General features: G+C 39.9%; 1 protein-coding gene across 1 annotated transcript; it reads right to left on the reverse strand.

Annotated features, from left to right (window-relative positions):
- Nucleotides 1–4,867: 4,867 nt before the first annotated feature.
- Nucleotides 4,868–8,736, reverse strand: LOC139468976 (UPF0489 protein C5orf22 homolog). Its single transcript, XM_071251115.1, has 4 exons — nt 8,434–8,736; nt 7,935–7,996; nt 7,420–7,545; nt 4,868–6,500 (listed from the first exon to the last, which is right to left on the reverse strand). Exons 1-4 carry the CDS (start codon nt 8,606–8,608, stop codon nt 5,385–5,387), a joined length of 1,479 nt encoding a protein of 492 aa, XP_071107216.1. The 5' UTR covers nt 8,609–8,736; the 3' UTR covers nt 4,868–5,384.
- Between the last annotated feature and the right edge of the window lie 2,411 nt (nt 8,737–11,147).

An 11,147-nucleotide genomic window follows, 5' to 3' on the forward strand; every position in this document is an offset into this window, starting at 1 on the left:
CAGTTGTCGAGATCCTATTAACCGTTGTCCAACCTCAAATTCCACCAAAGGTGAGATATGTCAGTGGTTGGACAACAACCGCATTGCTCGGCCCAGGAAAGCCAAAAAAAACCCGGACTACTATCAACTGGTTCTTCAGAACGAACCCCCGCCCTCTTATTTTATTGACAACATGTTGAGAGAACACGGTCACAATGTGCTTAGACTTCCTCCTTACCATTGTGACTTGAATCCCATCGAACTAATCTGGGGCGATTTGAAAAATATGGTCGCACGGCAAAATAAGACCTTCAAGCTTGCCGACGTCAAGCAGATTGTCTTGAAAGGGATGGGAGAAATTACAGATGTACGTTGGGCAAACTGTGTCCAACATGTTATCAAAGTTGAGGAAGAGTATAGGAAACAAGACTGTATCCGACCAGATACTGTCCAGCCTGTTGTTGTTCATTTAGGTGACAGCACAGAATCCGAATCTGACGACGAGGGCATTTCGTGGGACCAAGAATAGTGCAATACATATACCCCTGTTTCACTACGACATGTAATAGCCCGAATTACCATGGATATGATATTCTTACATATTCGTACATATTCTTAATCATTTCTTAAGAATCTTAAATATATCTTATTTGATTCCCAAACATTCTTGTAGTTGGTGGGATTCGTGAGAGAAAAATTGTTTATCAAAGAATTTCTAGGAATCGTCTAAGAATTTCAGGTTCGTGCTTTGCAGTACATGTCGTAATCGGATCTTGTCCACTTTGTGCAATTCTTGGCTCAGAATTTGATTCTCTTTCACCCGAAACAGCCCCGAAAGTCTCCAATCATCTACGAAAATATTAAAATATTTTCTTCGAAACTATAAAGCAATGATTTGTCTAAATGAATAATTACGTATGATATATTACACCTAATAACATTATGCATGAAATAAACTAATGTGGCAGGGAATGATACATTCAACACTGACCTGAAAAGGAATGCAAAAATAATTGGATAAATATTATTAAATAACTGCTTGAGACGCCTAACGCTAATACCATATTCGTGCGTGCGTGATTCCCGTGCAAGCTTTCGAGTTGAGTTGATTGGTTCAACTGTGTCATATGGCCCCGTGACGCAGGGCTAGCATTATGCAGATGGATGTTACAATGAATGCTCGTTCCACCCGTGACGAACAGGTCTGGTTGTTGATGAAACATAGTGATAGCTAAATAGACATATTGTTTATTCATGCATCGATTGTCTTTAAATGTAATATCCAGTTATGTATGACTGTTTAATAATATCATACCAACTTTGACTGGAGTAGGTCCAATAGTTTTTCAGATATTGTAGTAAACGTCGGTACCTTAAATTAACTTCCAGACTTTATACATCTGTTTGGATTCAGGATCCCAGCAATGAATCCATGCCTCATCACCTATAACACGCCGTGCATAAACGTTGGTTGGGTCCTCATCATACAATTCTAGACACCACCCGCTGATCTCGTCCTTGCTCACTGAACTTTCGAGGTACCCATCTTGCCATGAGAGACTGTAACTCTTCAACTTGTTCGTCTATCTAGATACTGCGACCCTGCAAAATCAAAACTTCTACCCCAGCAATCATTTCATCAGTGATGACTTAGGCTTTGGCTTTCACGTCCTCGCTTGAATTCAGAAAAAGTTTTTTTTTTGTAAGTTATTTTTGAATAATTGGGACCTACATAGAAACTAACCTAACGCTTGTGACATCCACAGGAGATGAAGTTGATAATGACTCTGTGTTCTGATGTGGTCATATTCATGGTTTTATGGGGCTAGGTTTACTTTTACAGATATGTTGTAAATAACTTGGTATTGATGAGACATGGACAGTGGTGAAAAAGAACAAGCTTTCCGATCAACCCAAACATATTCTTTAATGGATCAGGTAGTCAGGTCAGGTGACTTGGATGACGGCGTTGCCCATGAAGTAATCACTTATCACAACCCGCTACTTTTCTTCATATGAATATGAAGTATAGACACCAGTGAATCGTAAGGTGGGGTTTGTTTTGGCAAGAGTTTAGTCTTTAGATCATTTCAAAGGCAAAGAGTCAGTTTATTGGATTTGTACACAAGTGCAGCTTTGCTAATTATGCAGATAGCGTGTATTTTATGTTCTTATAATTGAGTGTGTAAATGTTCTACTGGAAGTTTCTCCATTTTAAAGAAAGTTTCCTCTGCATTCAAACTTTCTTCTCTTGATGGTGAGGTTAAATAGGGTTTACCGTCACGTTGAAGATTGATGCACGAATGTGTGGCTGCTTGTACTAGTCCGGACTTATGCTGGTTATAATATGCTGGCCTACTGAGATACCATGTCGCAGTTAACATGGATACCCTACTCAGACACAATATACCGACTCCGAGCCGAGCACCAGGCAGGGTAACAAGTACCATCTTTTAATGTCACTTGGGCCAGGTGATCTTGCCACCGACCCTCCGCTCTCCAGACAGATGCTCTATCCACCAGACCACGCATGCGCTGCTCCTACTGAAGGGGGAGAGTGTTATATGCATGTAATTTTAATTGCGGTAGAAACTGTTATAACTATATTCGTAGTAGCTGGCAGCAAATGATTGCACTACTAGTGAAATTACCAAGTGCTGTCGTGGCCGGATTTGAACAAAATTCCACAGCCGCGAGTGGAGCTTTCGGGAATGGTTTTGTACAAGAACTAACATTTTCTGCCCTTGATGTGTACATGAAAATGGCGGGCTTGATCGTGGTCTCTGGATAGGACAGTTTGTAAATGAATCTGCATCAATAGAAGAGGGCACTTTAAGACATGTGTGGCTAATTTACTTACAGTTTTGATAACGTTTTGGAAACACCGAAATCCTGCCACGTGCCAACACTATTCAGGATTCAAGAAGCGAGACAGGCCTCTTTCAAGACATTCAGAAGCGACAATATTCGAGAGTGAATCCACCTTGATTCTGTTTTTTTTTATTACTTATTGCTGCTACCACTGATCTGTTTGAACTATTGTATTACTCTTTCTTATTGTACGCCAAAAAATGTGTGTTGGAATATAATAAACTGAATATTCATTGATCGCGTATGGCCATTTGGCTGATTTCACAATTTATTTCTGTGCGTATCGATTTCTGGGTTAGTCAATGCGTATCAATTTGGATATCACCTTATTGCAATAGATATATTGCATATCGATTGTTCTTGGCTTAGGACACCACAATAACAGTAAGATAGATCAAAATGATATTCTGAAAATATTCCCTTGTATAACGTCTTGCAGTAGATTGTATGTATTTACGAATTGGGTAGATGGAACCTCCTCCACTGCAAGACGTTGATGTTATTAATATTGCCTTACGTTCATTCAACCACCGTCTCAAAGCATAATTAGGTTATTTTCACCGCAATACATGTCTGATGTACGTACAAATTACAACCTATTTCAGTCTGTCGAAATGTACCTTTATGAGTGCAGTGCGCTCAATGAATTTGTCCTTGTGTTTTCACAATAGAGAATCCAGAAATATTTGTAGCCCCCATTGCCAACAAAATAAAATCAATAACTGATTATGAATAAACACTGAGCTGTGGATTTTGAAAGTGGCAGCTGCTGTTTTCATACCTTTGTACTGTAAGATATTGTGATCAGCCACTGTGATTAGTAACTAATATTACTTTCTTGCCGATCTGTGCATATGAATCGGAATTTCGGCTCGTATTGGCAAAACCAAAATAAGAGAATTTGTCCTGGAGGTTTAACATAATCTTCAGGTAATAATTATCTGTCCCTTTATGTCGAGCAATATTACAGCAGCTCCAGCCTTTGTGTCTACACTTCACAACTTTTGATGTACAGCCGAGCATGTTTTTGCCACCAAGATATAAAAGAGTATTTAATTACTTTTGCTCAAAAGTTGTTTAGTAAGGTTACAATATTAAAGGCCCCAGTAAAGATTTCAAAATGTTTTATGTTAGACATGTGTTTTTTCTTCAGGCTAACTATTGACTTGCCTTTACATGTGTTTGTGTAAAAGCGGCTGAGCATGTATAATATCATTAACTGTAAATGTACGTGTTGCATTGAGATAAAACATGTACAACATGTCGCCTGGCATGATGGCGACAAATGAACGTTCCACATCTCATTTTCAAATTGTGGTAAATGATCAACATGGCGGCAACATAAATACGTTGTAGGCATATCCTTCGTGTTACCCACACAGAATGTACACCAGACCGTATTTCCCCCGGCCGCGATACGCCTACAACTTTAAATAGTAAAACTGGACTGACTGATATTTATACCAATGTGAAAAACTGAAAATAGAAAGGACATTGAGCAAGGCAAATGTTAAAAACTGCCAAATCACATGGGTGACTATGTGGTATTTACCGGTGGCCAAAACTTTGCAAGGATTGTTACTCTTTGTAGGGGAGCTCTACTGGATTCCCTTGGGTTACAAACGCACAATTAATCCACACATGAACACAATACCTGGCTGACGGAAGAATGACTTTACTCCATTTAACTACTTAATACATAATACATAATAACAAGCAGTACAATACACAATACATTGATAGAAATGGACAATATAGATGACATAACCAATAAACATATATGAGTGATGCGTTAAGGGGGTACGGCTGTGCATAGTTCTCCCCTTAGGCGTGCCAGATCGTCGGCTCGAATCTGGGTCCGCTCTAATTATGTTTCTAGGTATGTATCCGTCCTGAGAGAGAGAGAGAGAGAGAGAGAGAGAGAGAGAGAGAGAGAGAGAGAGAGAGAGAGAGAGAGAGAGAGAGAGAGAGAGAGAGAGAGAGAGAGAGAGAGAGAGCTCGGTAACCTACTCGTACACGACGAAATTGGACGTTGTCATAATATTGATCACTGCTTTATCTGCGATTTGGGTTGCGTTATGTGCTGATCGAAGCCACTGATTTGTTATTGTAGTCAACGAGGTTTTTTTTAAGTTAACGATTACATTAGCAATCGATGCAGTTGATACCACTTTTATGCCATCATACTATTTTTGCAAACTGAACATCTTAGTATTGCGATTCCACATATTAAGCCAACCTGTAACATTTCTAGTTATTTTGCATCAAGGGAGTTTTGATATTATAGTTTCATACTTCTCACCAAACAATCAAATATAAGTATTTCTCAAAATGAATCTCGTGTACTTTATCTCGTGTACTTTTTGTTGATGAAAAAGTTTTTCGTCGCATCTTATGCAATCCTCAAATCAACAACGGGTGCTTGGTGAACACAGAACCGCATGCAGTCACGTACACGTTTATGGCTAATGCATTTATAAGACTGCTCGTATATTACCAATTCCTATTGATCTACCACCACGAACGTGCAATGTTCAACGGTGATATCTGAAGAACCATCCTTCACGCCCTCCTAGCAGTTCACTGTCATAGTGTACTGTGTCGCTTCTCACATCGTCCGGGTACACCGCTTTCAGAGCATCCAGCACCCCGTGTTCTATTAATGGGAATTCCTTCCTTGGAGTGTAACCATCTCGCACAGACCTACACACTGTTACAACTCTTGGGACGAAAGGTTGTGTTAACACTGCCTTGATATGTCTGGTAGAGGCTTTAATTTCAGCCTCATCTGTGCTGTGTGATATAACGAGTGTGCTGTTTGGTCCATTACACCCTTTACAAAGAATCATTCCGTCATTACGATTGAAAATCGATGATCTAGGGGACGTGTACATACAAACTCCAATGGTTCCTATGTGTTGGAGTTGTGTGTTAGAACATCGTGACAAATGCTCGACAAGGTTCACAAACATGACCAGGGTGGACTCCTTAGGAAGACACATGAAATCTCTTGTTGTCGTCATATCTGGCAACAAATCTAATACTGCTTCTGTCAACGCATGTTTAGACACACATGTCTCCTCTCCAAGACGGCCACTTCGGCAGCGTTCTTGAGTTTCTTGCACAGCTTTGAGAAGTTTCTGAAAGAACCTATCAGCTTCCATTTCATCCTTTGCATTGTCAGTACACAAAACTTTTCCAATATAGTAGGACAGATCTTCAATTGCTTCCTCATTCATCCCAGCATCGTACAGAGGAGCGGACACAGCTTCACATGCATAGTAGTCCTCGTCAATGTCCAGGATGACGCTGTCACTCGCTTTGATCCAGCTACCTGATTTGGCTAGCTCTATGGCCTTGTCTGTACTCACGATCTCCACAATACCACCTAGGGTCATGTCCAGACACCTATTCCTGTCTATGGGAAAGTGGTTTTCATCTTCATCCACATGCTCAGCCCGTTTTATCCAATAACAAGGATGTTCTACCGGGATATATTTTGACTGCATACAGTAACATGCGACCAATTCGCCGTCTTCTGTGTACATTAACCCAGCTTCCACATTCATGGAGACGTAAGGCTTCTCTTGCTCACAGTAGGGTGGCCAAACCCAGATGAAGCGATTTATCAACCCAGTACCGGCAGCTGCCTTCAAACACATACAATTTTCATTTGGATCAGTATGGTACTGAGTAAGGAAACACAGCGTCTTAGTAGTTAGTAGTCAGTGTCGGTTATAATATCGATATATCAAAGGTTTCTTTACCCGTTATTGTAAAACGAATGGGAATATGTGCCACAATCTGATAGGTTGATAAACGCTGTCTTTCTTTTGAAAACATGAACTCTCTTTTTGCCTTTTCACTGCGTGTGAATACTTTGAAGTTAAATTCAAAACGTCAACGCCAGAGTATATATCAGTCTGTTATCAGTCTGCCGAAAAAGATGTCACTGGGCGTGAAAGGCAAAATAGTGATGAACTTATATAAAGGGATGGAGTCTGGACCAGACAACCCAGTGGTCAGTAATGAGCAATGATCCACGTCGTTGTGGTACAATATCATGTTGACAACCAAGTCACCAAGCATGACCAACCGATCCAATTAAATATGTGCCGGTGAGGAGGTGAGAAAACTCCCTGTTGAGGTTATAGTATGGGATTACATGTTGACAAGCAACGTGTTATATTAAATCATTTCCTCTGAACGTCTACCATACAATTTCTGGATTGTCTTGACCAGGCCTTTGATGGCGAAACTGTAGAGTTTCTTTCTGTTTTAACAAATTGACCACATCTATTAAAATGGTGATAAAATTAAATTTCTGAACTCCTTGGAAACGAAACCCCTATTTGAAACAGCCCCCTGTGTAACCTACAAGAAGACTCGTTTCCAATCACGAACAAAGTGATGTGCAAAAACACAGTAAACCAGTCAGAAGGCACGTATATATCTTACAAACAAACTATTGCCAAAGAGGGAGACCACGTGCAGTTTTCATGAACATACACTTGAAAAATGGCGTGTTTACAATATTGACAACGCTTTGATACTTCCTGTTTATGTCACCTGAATAAAGACGTCGTTTTTCTCCATCATCAACCGTAGTTCATTTCCATTCCTTGGCATTCTGTACACAGGATTTCTCTGTCTGTTGAAGGGATCAGCACCGTCTGAGTGACCGTCTATGTGAAACTGTTGATGAAACAAGTGGTTAGTAGAAAACGTCAGACCTGCCTTGGGTTCTATGTAAAAATGTGAATGGTGACACTGTTTAGCATAAGATGTCAGATGCTGAAAGTAAATTGGTGCTTGTATAAGCTGGCTCCCGACTGCCTTGGAGCTGTGACATATTGTGATAAACAGATGCAGATTATTAGCAATATCTTTTTTTAGAAAACTCTAATGACGGTAATTTAGTGTTTAACAACATGTCTTTCAAAAAAATAAATCTGTCATACCATTTTACACGTTAACACATCGGCAGCTGAGTAGATTATTTTTTAATTTTGTAGTTGCAAAATTCTGTCGTTTTTATTGATCATCTTCAACTAAAGAAAATAGACCTTATGATTACTCCTTACCAGGATATTCCCCTGCTTCGGTAAAGCGCCATTCTCGACAGCCGCAAACCAGTAAACGAGAGCTGTTGAAAAATGTTGTAGAAGGTAATATTACAAAGGTTATAATGGACAGCTTTTACGACTGATATTGAAAACAATATTGATTAATCAACAGCATTGAACCAAAGTATCGTTTTATGGTTGTAGTAGAGTATGGAGTAAATATATGCAGAAAACCCCTTAAAGTATTTTATCATGAAATCATCAAAGTTAGAAGCTTACAATTCAGATGCTGCTGTAAAATATCCATAAAACTGTCGCATGATGAAAATCATCCTGTACTCGTAATAAAATACCCCAAATAAACGTACGCTTAATTTTGAGAATCTGAGTTTGACACCCGAATTGAAATATATAAGTAATATGTCCATCATTTTTTAGGTGGTGTGCAAATTTAATGTTAGATATTTAAAACTTGTCTTATGAAAATGACTATGTCACGTTCAATAACACCTCGTACCCTCGTGGTGCTCTTCGATGACATGCACCAAAGCTCCGACTGTTCTGCCTGTCTTTGAGTTTCCTGATGCCAATGTTCCTGTTCCATGACGACTGAGCCTACTCAGAATGAACAGCAATACCAGCGAGGAACACATGACCATTGCCACGCCCGTCTTCTTGATAAACACTCTCATGGCGAATCCTCTTTGAGTTATTCTAATGAAAATCCGGTTTTATTGCTATGCATAACTAAATTGCACATTGCTTAGAACACCACGATTAATGTAAATAAAAGTAAAAAACTCGAAGTCGATTGTACGATCCCAACTATAGCATGAGCAAAGAGATAATTATACGAGCCTGTGTATCATACTGTTTTACGATTTTTCTTCTATTTTCAATTTTTCGTAATTTACCTTTATGACTGCGTTGTGGTTCCAGTGTTTCTCCTTGGATATCTATCCAGAATGCAGGTATTTCTAGCTCATTTGCCAACAATGTATGATCAATCGTTGCCCATTTGTTGCGGAACGTGACAGCTGTTGCTTTCTTACAAAGTTATTGTAAAATATGATTAGCCAGCTGTTACCGATATTCCTTTAATAGTGTTTCCAGATTTCACACTAACATTCAATGTTTTTTCCCAGCAAAACCCTGACTTGAGCGTGATGTGTGGGTGTGTGGAAGATATCCATGATATTGTCTTCGAAAGTAACTGGAATCTGAAGACTTTCTGATATGTTCGAACAGTTAAAAAAATGCTATTTGATATCCCATTTTACATTTGTGTGTAGATCGTGTATAAGCAGCATCATCATCTTACCTTGCATGTAATATACTTAAATCTTATTGTTCAATGGGCTAGAGCATGTACAACTGCAACAGCATAACACTGTCATCATACATATTGCCGGTCTCTGTCCGATGTCTGTAATATCTGCAATTCAACCTCATCACACCAAAACGGCTGTGTATTGGTGTACTTGATGCGCCCAGTCAAAACCAACAAAAATGTTCGCTTGGCAGTATGGCGATGCAAGAAGCTTCGCATCTCATTTTTAAGCCGTGATAAATGATACACTTGTGGAAAGATAAATTCGTTGTAGGCTTGTCCCTCGTATAATGTACCAAACCGTATTCCTATACATTTACAATGCAGCCAAATTACATTGTGACATTGCTATGACGCCTTGTAAAACGTTAAACACCACAACAGTGACATTTACCTAAGACCAACACCTGGTAAGGTACAGCACTGTTTGCAGGGGTCTGCTGCTTGCCATTCGGTTACAAACACAATAAATCCATACAATAACACGAAACCTGAATCAATGAATGAAGAAATAATTTACTGACTTGATCACTAAAAGCATAATACATAATAACGAACAACAATATACACATACACATCATCAACACAACGCTAGAGAAGGTAAACACTAGAAGACTGACACATCACATTAATATATGCGATATACTATCGGTGAAGGGGTGTGGGCGCAGCAGTTTGTTGTGTCGCTTATGCGTACCACAAATCTTTGGTTCGAATACCAATTTATCCTGATTATATTTTAATGATGCCAGCGCCAAACCCGTGTACGTGGACCTCATCAATGTGGCAAAGACCTGCATATTTCCGGCTTTCCTCTCACACCTAGCTGCCACTTAGTGATATAACTGTCTTCAACTGTTCACTGACTGACTCACTCACACACTTACTCACTTAATGTAAGATAATATGTGAACCTGAGATTTTAAGGCAAAAAACACACTGGCATGATAATCTCTATGTTTCTCCCTGGGGAGTATGCAAAAATGAACAGCTTTGTAAGCTTCACATTAACATTGGCATCTTATATACTCAACAACAAAAGTTCCTGTGACACCAATATTTTAGTGTATTTTTTAAACAAGTTGAGTTTGGTTTTTAATATTGTAGTACATGTATGGAATCAAGTCACAAAACGCAACTACCACAGAAAAGCATGCATCCCATGCAAAAGTTGACTTTTATGCAAGCCCATGCATTTCACAACCCAAGCATGGGTATAAAACATGTGCGTTAACGGGATTCCATACGCATTGTTTAGCATCGTGCTGACAACAAACACTCAGAAAAACAACAAAATTACACAATTATTTAACATTACGAAAAGCCACGCCTGTCCGAAAATGAGCGTCTGCGAGCCATTGGTATGCTTGAAGCAGGATCGAGTCAACGTGATGTTGCAAGACAATTTTACGTCCACAGAAACACCATTTGGTGTTTATGGCGTCAACGTTGGCAACAGACGAATGCAGTCAGAGACCATCATCGGAGTGGCAGGCCACGCGTAACCAATAATCGACAAGACAACTGGATTCGAACAACAGCCAGCAACAGTGACTGCAAGAAGCATCCCTGGCCTTTGGCGAATATCTTCACAAACCGTACGTCGTCGCCTCAGATGTGCAGGGGATTGTCGCCAGAAGATCCCATTTTGACAGGAAACCACCGTCAAGCACGTCTACAGTGGTGCAGACAGCGTCTACGCTGGACGGCCATGCAGTGGGGACAAGTTCTATTCTCGTTTTCACCTCAGCCACAGCGATGGACTGATTCGAGTGTACCGACGTAGAGGTGAACGTTACGTCAATCATTGTGTCATGGAAGAAGATCGGTTCGGGGGCGGCAGCGTTATGGTATGGCGTGGGATTACAGCAAGACAGGGGATCCGTTTGATAGTGGTAGAG

This window comes from Haliotis cracherodii, unplaced genomic scaffold (genome assembly GCF_022045235.1).
Source record: "Haliotis cracherodii isolate W230 unplaced genomic scaffold, xgHalCrac1.p SCAF_2, whole genome shotgun sequence".
NCBI lineage: Eukaryota > Metazoa > Mollusca > Gastropoda > Lepetellida > Haliotidae > Haliotis > Haliotis cracherodii.